Raw genomic sequence first — 19367 nt, 5'->3', positions numbered from 1 at the left:
GAAAATTGACCCCTCCCCCAAAAAAAGAGACAATGTTTTCTTTTTAAAGGGACTCTTCAAAAAAGTGGATGTTTATTATGTTGTTGGTGATGTTGTTAAAAATACATCATCTTATTATTATTATTTTATAAAATTGCCCCCCACCAATTTTTTTCACGTATTGTTTATTGCATTATGAATGATGTTGTGGAGGCAAAAAAAATACATTATACGGTGTTACCTCAGCTCATGAACTTAGTTGGTCCCCAGAAAGTGTGTGTAAGGCAAAAGGTTCATCTGCCGAACATTTATTTCCCACAAGAAACCATTAAAATGAGAATAATCCGTTTCCAGGTCCCTGTAAAACATCATTTTCTACTAAATAAGCCTTAAAGGACAACTGACGCCACCGGACAAATTGTGTCCATAATTTGTAAAATCACTTCAAATGACTTCTACTCAGCATATTATGCAAAGATTCCACCGCATATAGCTATATTTTACGTTTTAAGACTCGCGCTGAATATTCCGGAAGTCTTGTTTTTGAATTGAAACATAATCATGAACAGGACGATTTGATCCTCTCCTCTTTCATCTAGAACTGCGTCATGTAACAAAGAGGGCACAGAAAGTGCTTAAGAATGAATGACTCTCTGATGTCTGTGTTGTCATATTATTTCTTGTTTAGCTATTAGCTATCTATTAGCTGTCTAGCTGGCTCTCTAGCTATCTAGCTAGCTATCGTTCAGCTCTCTATTTAGCTGACTAGCTAGCTATCTATTAGCGACTGTATCCTGTGACTGTAAAGTAAGCTTGAGAGTTTTGAAATGTGCTTGTCAATGAAATGTATTAGTATTATTATTGTATCTCTTAGCTAACAAGCTACCAACTATCTATTTGCTATCTATTAGCTATCTATACTAGCTATCATTTAGCTATCTAGCTGGCTAGGTAGCTATCTATTAGCGACTGTGTCCTGTGACTGTTAAGTAACTACCAACTATCTATTTGCAATCTATTAGCTATCTATACTAGCTATCGTTTAGCTATCTAGCTGGATAGGTAGCTATCTATTAGCGACTGTATCCTGTGACTGTTAAGTAACCTTGAGAGTTTTGAAAGGTGCTTATAAATGAAATGTATTAGTATTATTACTGTATCTATTAGCGAACAAGCTACCAACTATCTATTTGCTATCTATTAGCTATCTATACTAGCTATCGTTTAGCTATCTAGCTGGCTAGGTAGCTATCTATTAGCGACTGTGTCCTGTGACTGTTAAGTAACTACCAACTATCTATTTGCAAACTATTAGCTATATATACTAGCTATTGTTTAGCTATCTAGCTGGCTAGGTAGCTATCTATTAGCGACTGTATGCTGTGACTGTAAAGGAAGCTTGAGAGTTTTGAAAGGTGTTTATAAATGAAATGTATTAGTATATTTACTGTATCTATTAGCTAGCTACCTAACTATTTGCTATCTATTAGCTATCTATACTAGCTATAGTTTAGCTATGTAGCTATCTAACTGGCTAGGTAGCTATCTATTAGCGACTGTATCCTGTGACTGTAAAGTAACCTTGACAGTTTTGAAATGTGCTTATCAATGAAATGTATTAGTATTATTACTGTATCTATTAGCTAACAAGCTACCAACTATCTATTTGCTATATATACTAGCTATCGTTTAGCTATCTAGCTGGCTAGGTAGCTATCTATTAGCGACTGTATCCTGTGACTGTTAAGTAACCTTGAGAGTTTTGAAAGGTGTTTATAAATGAAATGTATTAGTATTATTACTGTATCTATTAGCTAGCTATCTAACTTTTTGCTATCTATTAGCTATCTATACTAGCTATAGTTTAGCTATGTAGCTATCTGACTGGCTAGGTAGCTATCTATTAGCGACTGTATCCTGTGACTGTTAAGTAACCTTGAGAGTTTTGAAAGGTGCTTATAAATGAAATGTATTAGTATTATTACTGTATCTATTAGCGAACAAGCTACCAACTATCTATTTGCTATCTATTAGCTATCTATACTAGCTATCATTTAGCTATCTAGCTGGCTAGGTAGCTATCTATTAGCGACTGTGTCCTGTGACTGTTAAGTAACTACCAACTATCTATTTGCAATCTATTAGCTATATATACTAGCTATTGTTTAGCTATCTAGCTGGCTAGGTAGCTATCTATTAGCGACTGTATCCTGTGACTGTTAAGTGACCTTGAGAGTTTTGAAAGGTGTTTATAAATGAAATGTATTAGTATTATTACTGTATCTATTAGCTAGCTACCTAACTATTTGCTATCTATTAGCTATCTATACTAGCTATAGTTTAGCTATGTAGCTATCTAACTGGCTAGGTAGCTATCTATTAGCGACTGTATCCTGTGACTGTAAAATAAGCTTGAGAGTTTTGAAATGTGCTTATCAATGAAATGTATTAGTATTATTATTGTATCTATTAGCTAACAAGCTACCAACTATCTATTTGCTATCTATTAGCTATCTATACTAGCTATCGTTTAGCTATCTATCTGGCTAGGTAGCTATCTATTAGCGACTGTGTCCTGTGACTGTTAAGTAACTACCAACTATCTATTTGCAATCTATTAGCTATCTATACTAGCTATCGTTTAGCTATCTAGCTGGCTAGGTAGCTATCTATTAGCGACTGTATCCTGTGACTGTTAAGTAACCTTGAGAGTTTTGAAAGGTGTTTATAAATGACATGTATTAGTATTATTACTGTATCTATTAGCTAGCTACCTAACTTTTTGCTATCTATTAGCTATCTATACTAGCTATAGTTTAGCTATGTAGCTACCTAACTGGCTAGGTAGCTATCTATTAGCGACTGTATCCTGTGACTGTTAAGTAACCTTGAGAGTTTTGAAAGGTGCTTATAAATTAAATGTATTAGTATTATTACTGTATCTATTAGCTAACAAGCTACCAACTATCTATTTGCTATCTATTAGCTATCTATACTAGCTATCGTTTAGCTATCTAGCTGGCTAGGTAGCTATCTATTAGCGACTGTGTCCTGTGACTGTTAAGTAACTACCAACTATCTATTTGCAATCTATTAGCTATATATACTAGCTATTGTTTAGCTATCTAGCTGGCTAGGTAGCTATCTATTAGCGACTGTATCCTGTGACTGTTAAGTAACCTTGAGAGTTTTGAAAGGTGTTTATAAATGAAATGTATTAGTATATTTACTGTATCTATTAGCTAGCTACCTAACTATTCGCTATCTATTAGCTATCTATACTAGCTATAGTTTAGCTATGTAGCTATCTAACTGGCTAGGTAGCTATCTATTAGCGACTGTATCCTGTGACTGTAAAGTAACCTTGACAGTTTTGAAATGTGCTTATCAATGAAATGTATTAGTATTATTACTGTATCTATTAGCTAACAAGCTACCAACTATCTATTTGCTATCTATACTAGCTATCGTTTAGCTATCTAGCTGGCTAGGTAGCTATCTATTAGCGACTGTATCCTGTGACTGTTAAGTAACCTTGAGAGTTTTGAAAGGTGTTTATAAATGAAATGTATTAGTATTATTACTGTATCTATTAGCTAGCTATCTAACTTTTTGCTATCTATTAGCTATCTATACTAGCTATAGTTTAGCTATGTAGCTATCTGACTGGCTAGGTAGCTATCTATTAGCGACTGTATCCTGTGACTGTTAAGTAACCTTGAGAGTTTTGAAAGGTGCTTATAAATGAAATGTATTAGTATTATTACTGTATCTATTAGCGAACAAGCTACCAACTATCTATTTGCTATCTATTAGCTATCTATACTAGCTATCATATAGCTATCTAGCTGGCTAGGTAGCTATCTATTAGCGACTGTGTCCTGTGACTGTTAAGTAACTACCAACTATCTATTTGCAATCTATTAGCTATATATACTAGCTATTGTTTAGCTATCTAGCTGGCTAGGTAGCTATCTATTAGCGACTGTATCCTGTGACTGTTAAGTGACCTTGAGAGTTTTGAAAGGTAATAAAAGTAAATCCAATCCAATCCAACGCTATTTTCCCTCGTGAGCAAAAATGTGGATTATTTATTGATGGGTGGGAGGGGGGGGGCTTCAGCTGGCTGCCGCTTACCCCACTGCACTTTCCAGATGTCTTTTTTTTTTTTTTATGAACGGCGCCGCTTGACCACAACAAGCCTTTTTGTTCCTCCAAAGCGCTTTGAAAATGTGCTGACTTGACTCCCACTTTCCTTTGGTGCTCGGAGACATGACATACGTGAGTGACGCCAACCGTGGCGACGCGCCAAAAACTGGATCAAAGAGCAAAAGTAGCAAAAAGCAGCAGCTGATTTTGATGGTTTGGATTGGATTGGATGTGCGTTTATTAGTCCGGCAGTGGATAAAAAGGACATTTCACACAAGCAAAGTGAGGAAAGGAAAGGAAGAGATAGAAAAACAAAATACACGTAACATCTGACAACAATTTTGGCCAGCCAGCATCTCACTCTGTTAAGAGTTTGCAAGCCTCAGAGTCTCTATTCAACATTTTGAATGGATTTCGACTTACGACCGTTTTGACTTGAACGGAACGGAACTCGGTCGTAAGTCGGATGCTACCTGTACACGAGCTGCGGTCAAGGCAGCCATTCTCGCAGCAGCCATCTTGTCAAAATCACAAATAATATGACAACACAAAGACATAATCATTCAATCTTAACTCATTCACTGCCATTTACAAATTTATTCGGGAATTGAAAATATGACGTGGAGCGCCATTATTCGGGTTTTGGTTTTTCTTGCTTGGGTGCCGAAAATGTGTTGGTCAGACCTCTAGCAATATTTTGTCCTGTCCACAAGGGGGCAGCATTTGCTTTTTGTCCATGTTAGCACTTTGTTACAGCTTCAGCTGTTGTTAAAGCACGATATGTGGGTTTTTGACCATAATCCATTCTATAAACATGTTTGAAAACCAAAACAACATTTTCCATTATAATTAATGTAAAAATTGTTAATCCGTTCTGGCTGCTTTTCTTTTTTTAATCGTGATTGAACAATACAAACACACTTGCTCTGTTCCTTTGTTCCAACTACAGATGTTGTTGCTCTATCTCTTGTTTCTATTTGTAATTGTATTTTATTTATTGTATTCTATTTATAATTGTATTTTATTTATTGTACCTATGCTTGTCTGTTACTGTAAAGTGTTCTTGAGACCTTTGAAAGGCACTTGAAATAAAATTTATTATTCTTATAATAATAATAATAATAATAATAATAATAATAATAATAATAACTATTATTATTATTATTATTATTATTATAATTATGATAGATAATAATAATAATAATAATAATAATTATTATTATTATTATTATTATTATTATTATTATTATTATTATTATTATTATTATTATTATTATTAAAGCGCTATATAAAGCAAGATTGCATTGTATTTTGGACATCTGCCCTCATTTCAAAGTAATATAACTCCACACCCATATAATTTAGGAATTAACTCTTGTAAGAACAGAGTCTGAGCTTTGTAACGCTGCACTGAATGTTTATGTTGTCCTAAAACACAATATTGTGTGGGTTCAGAAACTCGAGTGACAGTGACAAAAACCCTGGCATGGGAGTGGACGCATTTTTGCACATGGTCTGCCAATCAATGAGTTGAAGCACTTGGCGCTCGTGTCACATCCTGCGTCCTCCGCGTTTGGTGGCGGCGGCTTTAGCTGAGTGGACGGCCATGGCGGGGATGTGGTTGTAGTGGCGGCGGGCCAGCATGTGTTTGTGCTCCACGCTGCGGACGATGGGGACGTCATACACCTGTGTGGAAACAAAAATGGCCGCCGGCACATGACTGCTAAGCTAGCAACTCTTGACCGACAAGTTTGTCGAGAGTGACGCCATTTTCCCCAAAGTTCCCCACTGTGGACCTGCCCCTACTACGATGACCTTTGCTGATGACCTTTGAGAAGTTACTGGTGGTGGACACATTCAAGCTAGCTAGCTTAATACTGTAGAAAGAGCGCCAGCTAGCTTGTTTGCTAGCTATCTTGATAGATGAGCATGGAATTTTACAAGTTTGATTTGCTTTCGCGGGCCGAAAAATATAATGTAGCGGGCCAGATTTCGCCCCTGGGCCTCGACTTTGACACGTGTGATGTAAGCGATTAGCCAGCTAGCTTAATACTGTAGAAAGAGCGCCAGCTAGCTTGTTTGCTAGCTATCTTGATAGATGAGCATGGAATTTTACAAGTTTGATTTGCTTTCGCGGGCCGAAAAATATAATGTAGCGGGCCAGATTTCGCCCCTGGGCCTCGACTTTGACACGTGTGATGTAAGCGATTAGCCAGCTAGCTAGCTAGCTTAATACTGTAGAAAGAGCGCCAGCTAGCTTGTTTGCTAGCTATCTTGATAGATGAGCATGGAATTTTACAAGTTTGATTTGCTTTCGCGGGCCGAAAAATATAATGTAGCGGGCCAGATTTCGCCCCTGGGCCTCGACTTTGACACGTGTGATGTAAGCGATTAGCCAGCTAGCTAGCTAGCTTAATACTGTAGAAAGAGCGCCAGCTAGCTTGTTTGATAGCTATCGTGATAGATGAGCGTGGAATTTCACAAGTTTGATTTGCTTTTGCGGGCCGGAAAAAAATGTGGCAGTCCAGATTTGGCCCCCGGGCCTCGACTTGGACACCTGTGATGTAAGCGATTAACCAGCTAGCTTAATTCTGTAGAAAGAGAGGTAGCTAGCTTGATTGCTAGCTAGCTTGATAGATGAGCGTACAATTCCACAAGTTTGAATTGCTATCGCGGGCCGAACAAAATAATGTGGCGGTCCAGATTTGGCCCCTGGGCCTCAACTTTGACAATTGTGATTTAAGCGATTAGCCAGATAGCTGAATACTGTAGAAAGAGCGCTAGCTAGCGACCTCGATAGATGAGCATGGAATTTCACAAGTTTGATTTGCTTTGGCGGGCCGAATAAAATGATGTGGCGGGCCAGATTTGGCCCCTGGGCCTTGATTTTGACACCTGTAATGTAAGGGATTAGCCAGCTATCTTAATAAGTAGAAAGAGAGTTAGCTAGCTTGTTTGCTAGCTATCTTGATAGATGAGCGTGGAATTCCACAAGTTTGATTTGCTTTGGCGGGCCCAATCAAATGAGGTGGCGGACCATATTTGGCCCCGGGGCCTCGACTTGGACACCCGTGTTCTATTGTGGGTCCAAATATGCCGCTTGTCAATATTCCGTTTGGGTTTAGGGTCCAATGAATATATGTCCAGGTTTTGCTACTCATTGAGGGAGAAGGGCGCTAGTTCCTGTACGCTAGCGCTAGCCGACATCCCGGCGTCCGACCTTGAAGACGTCCTCCACCAGCAGGTGGGCGTCGGTCTCGTCTTTGCGCAGCAGGATGCAGTTCCAGGGGCTCCAATCCTTGTGGCGCTCCCAGCGGACAAAGACCAGGCTGAACAGGTCGCCGCTGCCGCTCAGGGCCGAGCGCGACCCCCAGATGACCTCCACGAGATACTGGATGTCCTCCACCTCAACGGCAACACAAGGCGTCGACCAAAATCTCATCGACGAAAACAAATACCCGAAAAGGGATTACGCGCGAGACCACCAACCTGCAGGATGAAGGGGATGACGTTGTCCTTGTTGAGGATGAGCTCGGCGTCCCGTAGTCTCTTGAGCAAGTTCCTGTAGCAGGAGAAGTCGTGGCGGCCGCCCGCCACGTTCTTGAGGCGGGCGCAGTCCAGGCAGCGTCGATTGATGTGGGCCCGAGCGCACGAGCGGAAGTGGGCCGAGCTAAGGTAGCGTTGGCAGCCGTGGCACAGGAACATGTCGTTCCTCAGCTGCCACGTGTTCTGGGGCACCTGGGATATGTACAATATCCATGTGTGAGGCAAGCCGACCCTCCTCATCCGAAGAGCTTCGTCATTGAACTCAATTTGTGCTGGTAACCCTGGCCCTATATCCCTAATGGACACGACTACACTACGTAGTCTACTGCTCCCCCAACCTTCTCTAAGGTTGGGGGAGCAATAGACTACTCCCTGAAGCTAATCTGATTACTTTTATGGTTCTATCCCTGGCTCTGGTTTCACCTCATTAGCCAAACTGATGACCTCTCCAATCTGATGACCTCCATTGTTCTATCCCTGGCTCTGATTTCTTCTTATTAGCAAATTTGATTACCTCTCCACTCTGATGACCACTATTGTTTTATCCCTGACTCTGATTTCACCTCATTAACAAATCTGATTACATCTCCCTCTGATTACCTCTATAATTCTACCCCTGGCACTGTTTTTAACTCATTCGCCAATCTGTTGACTTCTACTGTTCTATTCCTGGCTCTGGTTTCACCTCATTAGCCAATCAGATTATCTCTCCACTCTGATTACCTGTATAGTTCTATCCATGGCTCTGTTTTCACGTCATTAGCCAATCTGATGACCTCTACTGTTCTATCCCTGGCTCTGGTTTCACCTCATTAGCATGACTAAGCCTATGTGCCCGAAGAAGTCACTTTGCTGCTGTGAAATATAAATGTCTTCACTGCGAGACTAATAAAGGCAAATCCAAATCCAAGTTTTATGACCTCTATTATTCTATCCCTGGCTCTGGTTTCACCTCATTGGCCAATCTGATTACCTCTCCACTTTGATGACCTCTATAGGTCTATCCCTGGCTCTGTTTTTACCTCATTAGCTAATCTGTTGACCTCTATTGTCCAATCCGTGGCTTTGGTTTCACCCCATTAGCCAATCTGATGACCTCTTCACTCTGATGACCTCTCGCTGGCTCTGGTTTACCCTAATATCCATTAGGGATATAGGGCAAGGGTGACCAGCACAACTCCAGTTCACTGACAAAGCGCTTTGGATGAGGAGCGAAAGGTCCGACATCCTTCAAAGGAGTACGGATGACGGCTGAAGAAACCTTTTCCTTAATGGACCAACGCTTATACGCCTACAGTTAGTATTTTGCTTCAGTCCTGGTTTTGGTTTATTACTTTGGATTCTTTTTGTTTTTTATGGTCTCTTCTTTTAGATTTACAGTAAAGTCTCGTTATATCGCTATTCAAGGGAGTCAGAAAATATATCGATATAACCGGGAATATCGATATATCCGATATCGATATAACGAGACTTTACTGTAGTTCCCTCTGTATTATTTTAAATCCACTTTTTCCCCCCACACGTCATAATTTTCAACTCAAAGCTGCTCTCGCCTCAAATCTAAAGTGATGCAATGCCGCCACCTAGTGGTTTATGGTTGTCATCACGGTGTTTTTTTTTTCTTCTAAACCTGAATCTCGCCGTACTCGCTTGGTGAGACTGCGGATGGACGCAATGCACTGACCGCGTGTGTTTCTCTGCGTGTACCTTGAGGTGCTTGGCCACCTCGGGGTTGAATCCGGGCGTGCGTATGAACTGCAGGAAGTACGTGCTCAGCCTCTTCCTCAAACCTTCCAAGTTGGCCGCCTTGACTTGGCGTCTCATCAGGTCCTCCTCCCTGTTGATCAGCTCCACGATGTCCCGAGTCAGCGAGCACGGGTGTTCCTGACACAATGGTTTTTTTTTTGCTCACTTTAAAGGACAACCGACATCACTTTTTTGTTTCCTAATTGACATCAGAAAAACGTTTTATAGCATCTAAAATACCCAAAACACGCAGTATTATTTTTTTGATATCGTTTCTGTGAACTCAATGTCATATGTTGTGTCAAATCTTGTTTCATCCTGTCAGCTTTGTTTCGTCTTGTCTGGTTCGATTTGTATTCAGTCATTGTTTGGCTTGTTACTTTGGACCTTTTTGTTCTGATGATTTTGTTGTTTTTGATTTCGTTTCTGTGAACTGTGTCATATATTTTGTTAAATAAACCCTGCTTCTCCCTCCTGCCTGTTTTTTGTTTGTTTGAGGGGGGGGGGGGGGGGGGGGGGGGGGGGGGGGTTGGTCTTACCTCCACGGTTTGCTTCAGGCAGAGGAGGATGTTGAGCCGCTGCTCGTGGCTAACAGGCGACATGGCAACGCAGTCGTACAGATCTCCAAGCTCCCTGGCCCGGATGGTGTCGGGCGTGTCCATCTCAATGAGGCGCCCGTCCGCCGCCCGCCACTGGTGAGGCGTGGACGACTGCGAGTTCACAGAAACGAAATAAAAAAATAACAAAATCATCAGAACCAAAATGTCCAAAGTAACAAACAAAACCATGACTGATGAAACAAAACTGACAGGGTGAAACAGGGTGTGACAAAATATATGACAGAGTTCACAGAAATGAAATCAAAAACAACAAAATCATCAGAACAAAAATGTCCAAAGTAACAAACAAAACCATGACTGAAAACAATGCAAACCGGACAAGACGAGGCTCAGCGTTAGTGCAGCGTCTCAACGTTAGCGCCGCGTTTCAAGTTAGTGCCGTGTCTCAACGTTAGCGCTGTGTCTCAACATTAGCGCCGCGTCTCAACGTTAGCATCGCGTCTCAACGTTAGCGCCGCCCATTTATTATTGATTTGCATTCTGACCTTGTCCAGGAACTTCCTGACGGCTTTGTTGTAGTTGTTGCTCCTGATGGCGATGCCGTGGCGCCCGATGGTGGCGATGTACTGCGTCTCCTGTTCCAGCAGAGAGCAGAGGGCCGCTTTCCTCTCGGCCCCTCGCAGGGTGGCGTTGATCTGACGCTCATGATCGCTCCTCCACGCTTGAGCGCCGCAAAAAAACGCACACTTGACTCATTTCAAGATCACAACTCGCACGCAAAATGGCAATCTGTCATTCAAAACTACTATCCTTCCCAGTTTGTTGACATCATGTTGCTTCACTTGAGCTATCTAGCTATCAAGCTTGCTATCTGGCTATCTGGCTGGCTATCTAGCTGGCTACCTCGCTGACTATCCATTTGCTATCTATTAGCTATCTGGCTAGCTCTCTAGCTGGCTATCTATTAGTTATTTATTAGCGAGCTAATCTCGCTATCTACCTGGCTACCTAGCTGGCTATCTATTTGCTATGAATTAGCTAACTGGCTATCTGTTAGTTATTTATTAGCTGGCTAATCTCACTATCTAGCTGGCTATCTCTCTAGCTGGCTATCTATTCGTTATTTATTAGCTATCTTATCTCGCTATCTAGCTGGCTATCTAGCTAGCTATCATGCTGCATATCTTTTTGATATCTATTTTCTAACTAGCTATCTAGCTGACTACCTAACTAGCTATATATTTGCTATCTATTAGCTATCTATCTATCTAGCTAGCTATCTATTAATTATCTATTAGCTATCTATTAGCCAGCTAGCTAACTTTCTATCTATTTGAATTATTCCAGGTTGAGTGAACGCTGGCGCATGTGGCTGCCGCTGCTCACCCGCAGAAAAACTTATCCTGTGACTGTAAAGTGACATTGAGAGTTTTGAAAGGCACTTAGAAATTAAATGTATTATTATTGATATTATTATTATTATTATTATTATTATTATTATTATTATTATTATTATTATTATTATTTCGCACTGTGACCCATGACCGAGTTCTCTTATATTGTTTGTCCACATGGGTTGCTCCACAGATTGTGTTCAAGATGTCAACATCTGCTTCGTTGGACGACAGACACTGAACACCAGTGCAGCCACACATGGAGAAAGACAATGTGACCGAAAATTCTCATATTCTTTATCCTCTGCAACGAATGACCCACAATCTATCTGTCAGTCTTATAATAATAATAATAATAATAATAATAATAATAATAATAATAATAATAATAATAATAATAATAATAATAATAATAATAAATTCCATTTCTAAGCGCCTTGAGTCACGGGAGAAGTTTTTCAGTGGGTGAGCAGCGGCAGCCACATGCGCCAGCGTTCACTAAACCCGGAATAACTCAAATAGATAGGAAGCTAGCTAGCTAATAGATAGCCAATAGATACCCAGCTAGATAGCTAATAGATAGCCAGCTAGATAGCTATATAAGTAAGAGATAGCTAGCTCGATAGCTAACCAGATAGCTAATATATAGAAAAAAAGATAGCAAAGAGATAGCTAGCTAGTAGTATTGGACTGGAGTATTTCCATTCTTTTATGCCACCATTTTGAATAATAATAATCCATTTCATATCTAAGCGCCTTTCAAAACTCTCAAGGTCACTTTACAGTCACAGGATCAATTTTTCTGTGGGTGAGCAGCGGCAGTCACACGCGCCAGCGTTCACTCAATCCGGAAGTAACTGAAATAGAAAGAAAGCTAGCTAGCCAGCTAATAGATAGCTAATAGATAGCCAACAGATATCTAGCTAGGTAGCTAGCCACCTAGATAGCTATATAGCTAATAGTTATCTAGCTAGATAGTTAGTTAGCTAATACACTGAATGTCACTGTTAAATACAGATAGAAAGCTAGCTAGTCAGCTAGTAGATAGCTAAGAGATAGCCAACAGATAGCTATCTAACTAATAGCTAGCTAGTTAGTTAGTTGGCTAATACAATGAATGTCACTATTAAATAGATAGAAAGCTAGCTAGCTAGCTAGTAGATAGCTAATAGATAGCCAACAGCTATCTATTGCGTTGGAACGACATTTGACGCTTGTAGTTCGCACTAGAGCTATATAAGTAATAGATAGCTTGCTCGATAGCTAACCAGATAGCTTATAGCAAAAAGATAGCAAATAGATAGCCAGCCAGGTAGCGAGCTAGTAGTATTGGATTGGAGTATTTCCATTCTTTTATGCCACCATTTGGAATAATAATAATCCATTTCATTTCAAAGCCCCTTTCAAAACTCTCAAGGTCACTTTAGTCAAAGGATCAGTTTTTCTGCGGGTGAGCAGCGGCAGCCACATGTGCCAGCGTTCACTCAACCCGGAATAACTCAAATAGATAGGAAGCTAGCTAGCTAATAGATAGCCAATAGATAGCCAGCTAGATAGCTAATAGATAGCCAGCTAGATAGCTATATAAGTAAGAGATAGCTAGCTCGATAGCTAACCAGATAGCTAATATATAGAAAAAAAATAGCAAAGAGATAGCTAGCTAGTAGTATTGGACTGGAGTATTTCCATTCTTTTATGCCACCATTTTGAATAATAATAATCCATTTCATATCTAAGCGCCTTTCAAAACTCTCAAGGTCACTTTACAGTCACAGGATCAGTTTTTCCGTGGGTGAGCAGCGGCAGTAACACGCGCCAGCGTTCACTCAATCCGGAAGTAACTGAAATAGAAAGAAAGCTATCTAGCCAGCTAGTAGATAGCTAATAGATAGCCAACAGATAGCTAGCTAGGTAGCTAGCTACCTAGATAGCTATATAGCTAATAGTTAGCTAGCTAGATAGTTAGTTAGCTAATACACTGAATGCCACTGTTAAATACAGATAGAAAGCTAGCTAGTCAGCTAGTAGATAGCTAAGAGATAGCCAACAGCTAGCTATCTAACTAATAGCTAGCTAGTTAGTTAGTTAGCTAATACATTGAATGTCACTATTAAATATAGATAGAAAGCTAGCTAGCTAGCTAGTAGATAGCTAATAGATAGCCAACAGCTATCTATTGCGTTGGAACGACATTTGACGCTTGTAGTTCGCACTAGAGCTATATAAGTAATAGATAGCTTGCTCGATAGCTAACCAGATAGCTAATATATAGCAAATAGATAGCCAGCCAGGTAGCTAGCTAGTAGTATTGGATTGGAGTATTTCCATTCTTTTATGCCACCATTTGGAATAATAATAATCCATTTCATTTCAAAGCCCCTTTCAAAACTCTCAAGGTCACTTTAGTCAAAGGATCAGTTTTTCTGCGGGTGAGCAGCGGCAGCCACATGTGCCAGCATTCACTCAAATCGGAATAACTCTCATAGATAGAAAGTTAGCCAGCTAGCTAATAGATAACTAATAGATAGCTAGCTAGCGAATGCATATGGCCTGTAAATACAGAGGTTCCCGACGCTCCCCAACCTACGAACGAGATACGAACGGTCGTTCATAAGGTGAATTTGTTCGTAAGTTGCTTCAGTGCTATATTTTGTATAGAATGTATGTTTAGGGCTTATATGAGTATATATAAGGTGGGGGTTGCACCTACTCTCCAGGGCGTTGTAGAGCAGGTTGATGTCCTCCCTCTTGCGCGGTTGCATCCAGCGGTCGTGGCAGTCTTGCAGCTGCTCGGCCCGCTCCTCGTGCCTCCTACGCTCCTGAAGGTCCAGCCAGGCCAGACGACGGTCGCGCTCGCGCCTTAGACGGTCCACCGCCCGGCAGCTCAGCCAGCGGCGGGTGTGCGCCTGCAGCCGGATAACCTGTAGGGGACACGACACGGCGCACCTGCCAGGTGGACTGAGACCACTTCAGAATTTCATCAATCGAATCATCTTGAAATGGAGTTGGAATGGGAGCCATAAGTTCCCTCTTACGAGCTCCGGTTAAGGAGGCGACCGGCAGCGTTTTGGACCGCCTGGGCAGGACCGGAAGTTTGGTCTTTTGGCCTCACCGGAGCTTTGTGAAGTGAAAAGTACTCACGGCGTTGAGTCTGGCTTCGTGATACTCAGCGGCGGTGACGTAGCGTCCCGGGCTGAGCAGCCTGTCCTCCATGTTGGAGATGTAGCAGCCCACGCTGGTCATCTGCGTGGTGACGCTGGAGGCGCACTGCTGCGTCTGAGCCACCTGCTCCGCCGTCTGATGAGCCGCAGATAATAATATTCATAATAATAATAATAATAATCCATTTCATTTCTAAGCGCCTTTCAAAACTCTCAAGGTCACTTTACAGTCACAGGATCAGTTTTTCTGCAGATGAGCAGCGGCAGCCACATGCACCAGCGTTTACTCAACCCGGAATAACTCAAATAGATAGAGTTAGCTAGCTAGCTAATAGATAACTAATAGCTAGCTAGATTGCTAGTTAGACAGTGAATAGATAGCAAATAGATAGCTAGATAGGTAGCCAGCTAGCTAATTAAATAGCGAATAGATAGCTATCTAGGTAGCCAGATAGCTAGTTAGATAGCGAATAGATAGCAAATAGATAGCAAATAGATAGCTAGCTAGGTAGCCAGATAGCTAATTAGATAGGGAATAGATAGCAAATAGCTAGCTAGCTAGTTAGATAGCAAATAGATAGTAAATAGATAGCAAATAGCTTTCTAACTAAGCAAATTTGCGATCTAACTAGCCAGATAGCTAGTTAGATAGCGAATAGCTAGCTAGCTAGGTAGCCAGGTAGCTAGTTAGATAGCAAACAGATAGATAGCTAGGTAGCTAGCTAGGTAGTTAGATAGCAAATAGATAGCAAGCTAGGTAGCCAGCTAGCTAGTTAGATAGCGATTAGATAGCAAATACATAGATAGCTAGGTAGCCAGCTAGCTAGTTAGATAGTGACTAGATAGCAAATAGATAGCTAGCTAGGTAGCCAGATAGCTAGTTAGATAGCAAATAGATAGCAAATAGCTAGGTAGCCAGATAGCTAGTTAGATAGCTATCTAGGTAGCTAGCTAGTTAGATAGCAAATAGATAGTAAATAGATAGCAAATAGCTATCTAGCTAGGGAGCCAGCTAGCTAGTTAGATAGCGAATAGATAGCGAGCTAGTTAGATAGCAAACAGATGGAGTAAAGTCTCGTTATATCGATATTCTCGGGAGTCGGAAAAAATATCGATATAACCGGACTATCGATATATCCGATACTGCGGCATGTAAATTTTCTCCTTGCGTTCATAGAAATAGTATCGTAATAAGCAGTACTATCGATATAACCGATATCGATATAACGAGACTTTACTGTAGATAGCTAGGATCCAGCTAGCTAGTTAGATAGCAAATAGATAGCTAGCTAGGTAGCCAGCTAGCTAGTTATATAGCGAATAGATAGCAAATAGATAGTTAGCTAGGTAGCCAGATAGCTAGTTAGATAGCGAATAGATAGCAAATAGATAGCTAAGTAGGTAGCCAGCTACCTGGCTAGTTTGGTAGCCAGCCTTTCAAAACTCTCGATGATGAGCGAACTCGGGATGAATTTTGGTTACGTGCGGGGCGCGTACCTGTGCGTCGCGGCTGACGATGTCCACGCCCCGCCCGGGTCTGCATCTGCGAGGGGTCTGGGAGGCGGCGTGGTGGTACTCGGAGCCCGTCAGCTTGTGCCTGTAACCGCCCAGGAAGGCCTTCTGCCGCCGGGGAGGCGCTGTCTCCGCCGGGATGTCCTGCGACGTGCCGGCCTCTGGGGGCGGAGTCAATGAGAAATGGCGGGAAATTCTTCCCGAACTTGACAGAGCTAACCAAGGTCCCCTTACCGGTGATCAGGCTAACGTTGATGACGGTGGTCTGATGTTCCCGCTCTGAATCGGCAAGCGGCGGCGGGTGGGCGTCGGGGTCCGACGACGTCATCGCCGGGGTGACGGCGGCACCCCGCAGCTCGACTCCGGGTTCCGAGAGGCTCTGCTCACCCAGAGTCACTTGCCCTGGAATGACGTTTGACGCACGTAGTTCGCACTAGAGTCAGATTTCAGTTTTCGAACTTCTCGGTTCTTGACCAATTTGGTTTGTAACCAAAAATGTCGTTTTTTTATGCCTGGCTTTACAACCGAAAATGGGTTCACAATCAAACTGAGCACACCTGAATGCACCACATGAATGCACCACTTGACCCCGCCCCCCGACCCTCCCCGCTTCCTTCTACGTCACTTCTTGATGTTGCGTCTCATTGCGAGTCGATGTGTTTGGATTGTTCAATATCGATTAAAAAAAAAAACGCGGACAGAACGGATTAACAATTTTTACATTGATTATAATGGGAGATGTTGTTTCGGTTTCAACATTCATGTCAGCGAGCATATTGTCGGTGGTGGGGGTGTGGTCTGTCTGTATTTTTGTCTGATACTCACCTGGTGTCGAGTAGTTCGCACTACCGTCAAAATTTCGGTTTTCGAACATCTCGGTTCAGTTTTTGACCAAAAACGTCTTTTTTGTACGCCTGGGTTTACAACCGAAAATAGGTTCTCGATCAAACTGAGTGCACCAAAATGCACCACTAGACCCCGCCCCTCGACCCTCCCCGCTTCCTTCGACGTCACTTACTGGTGTCGCGTCTCATTGTGATTCGACATGTTTGGATTGTTCAATAGTGATTAAAAAAAAAACGCGGACAGAACGGATTAACAGTTTTTACATTGATTATAATGGGAGATGTTGTTTCGGTTTCAACATTCATGTCAGCGAGCATATTGTCGGTGGTGGTGGGGGTGTGGTCTGTCTGTATTTTTGTCTGATACTCACCTGGTGTCGAGTAGTTCGCACTACCGTCAAAATTTCGGTTTTCGAACATCTCGGTTCAGTTTTTGACCAAAAACGTCTTTTTTTTTACGCCTGGGTTTACAACCGAAAATAGGTTCTCGATCAAACTGAGTGCACCAGAATGCACCACTTGACCCCGCCCCTCGACCCTCCCCGCTTCCTTCGACGTCACTTCCTGGTGTTGCGTCTCATTACGAATCGATGTGTTTGGATAGTTCGAAATTATTTTTTTTAAATGCAGACAGAACGGATTAACAATTTATACATTGATTATAATGGGAGATGTTGTTTCGGTTTCATCATTCATGTCAGCAAGCATATTGTGGGAGGTGGTGGTGGGAGGGTGGTCTGTGTCAATTTTCATCTGATAATCACCTGGTGTCGAGTAGTTCGCACTACCGTCAAAATTTCGGTTTTCGAACATCTCGGTTCAGTTTTTGACCAAAAACTTCCTTTTTTACACCTGGGTTTACAACCGAAAATAGGTTCTTGATCAAACTGAGCGCACCCGAATGCACCACTGGACCCCATCCCCCGCCCCTCCCCGCTTCCTTTTACATCACTTCCTGGTGTTGCGTCTCATTGCGAATCGATGTGTTTGGATAGTTCTAAATTATTTTTTTTTAATGCAGACAGAACGGATTAACAATTTATACATTGATTATAATGGGAGATGTTGTTTCGGTTTCATCATTCATGTCAGCAAGCATATTGTGGGAGGTGGTGGTGGGAGGGTGGTCTGTGTCCATTTTCGTCTGATACTCACCTGGTGTCGAGTAGTTCGCACTACCGTCAAAATTTCGGATTTCGAACATCTCGGTTCAGTTTTTAACCAAAAACGTCCGTTTTTTTACGCCTGGGTTTCCAACCGAAAATAGGTTCTCGATCAAACTGAGCGCACCTGAATGCACCACTCAACGCTGCCCCCCGACCCTCCCCGCTTCCTTCTACGTCGCTTCCTGGTGTCGTGTCTCATTGTGAGTCGACGTGTTTGGATTGTTCAATATCGATAAAAAAAAACGCGGACAGAACGGATTAACCATTTTTACATTGATTATAAAGGAAGATGTTGTTTTGGTTTCATCATTTGTGTCAGCGAGCATATTGTGGGTGATTTTCGTCTGATACTCACCTGCCGTTGAGTCGCTAGGTGGCCCCTCCTCACCTCGGGCTCCTCCATCTGAGATCTTTACTTCCGCTGCCTCCTGATCTTCTGCCCCCCCTTTTTCTTCTTGGACTTGTGTGTTGTTTAGTCCAGATAAGGTCTCCTCCTCATTCCCTGGTTCTCCTTGGTCCTCCAAGGCTTGTACTTCCGCTAAGCGCTCATTCCCGCGTTGGTCTTCACTCTCCGGTTCTCCACGGTCCTCGGATGTGCTCACTCCTGGGAAGCTTTCCCCCTCATTACCTGGTTTTTGGTCCTCTGAGACGTTTGGGGTCGGTACCGGGTGGTCCTCGTTCCCTGGTTGTCCTTGCTCACTTTCTGGTAAGGCTTCAGTCGCTTGGTCCTCATTTCCAACCTCGACGTGGTCCTCAGAAGGACTTGCCTCCTCCTCATTCCCTGGTTCTCCTCGGTCCTCCGGTTCTTGTCTTGCCTCATCGGTGTACTCCTCGTTTGCGGCTTCTTCTTGGTTCTCCTCTGGTCCTGGAGGAATGATTGTGTCACCCCCTTCCTCCTCCGACATGATCTATCGATTGATAGAATTGCGCGGGTGTGTCACCATCAAGCAGCAGCAAGTAACGCTTCCGTTTACACGTTGCCATAGTAACCAGGAGGCGTGCCTTATTTCCCCCGCCCCCTTTATTTTCTCGTTGCCGCAGGCGTAACAAAACGTGACGTATGGCAATTACGGCGGGTTTCATGACGAAACAGGAAAGTCGCCGTGAAATTGAAAAAAAAACTCATTTGATTCGATTTTATTTAGATTTTCTATTAAAAATCAAAGAAGGATTTTAATGGAAGGCGGCTGTCGGAACAGTGTTGCGTCACTGTTTTCGAACGACGCAGCATTTTTTTACGAAGTTTTCACGTTTGTGTATTTTGTGTGTCGAAACAGTTACTTTGGTTCCTCTTTTCAATGTGTTACAT

At 42.2% G+C, this 19367-nt stretch overlaps 1 protein-coding gene across 1 annotated transcript; it reads right to left on the bottom strand.

The window, feature by feature from the left end:
• Nucleotides 1-5415: 5415 nt before the first annotated feature.
• iqub (IQ motif and ubiquitin domain containing) lies at nt 5416-19021 on the bottom strand. The gene is made up of 11 exons (XM_088996587.1): nt 18414-19021; nt 16282-16449; nt 16033-16208; nt 14516-14671; nt 14085-14295; nt 10526-10701; nt 9960-10130; nt 9382-9558; nt 7618-7866; nt 7349-7534; nt 5416-5814 (listed from the first exon to the last, which is right to left on the bottom strand). Exons 1-11 carry the CDS (start codon nt 18961-18963, stop codon nt 5680-5682), a joined length of 2355 nt encoding a protein of 784 aa, XP_088852713.1. The 5' UTR covers nt 18964-19021; the 3' UTR covers nt 5416-5679.
• Nucleotides 19022-19367: the final 346 nt, after the last annotated feature.

Source organism: Hippocampus bargibanti, linkage group LG05 (genome assembly GCF_051943395.1).
Source record: "Hippocampus bargibanti isolate YZ-2025 linkage group LG05, ASM5194339v1, whole genome shotgun sequence".
Classification (NCBI taxonomy): domain Eukaryota; kingdom Metazoa; phylum Chordata; class Actinopteri; order Syngnathiformes; family Syngnathidae; genus Hippocampus; species Hippocampus bargibanti.
Note: the sequence above shows the minus strand (reverse complement) of the source record. Positions and strands in the feature narration are given on the sequence as shown.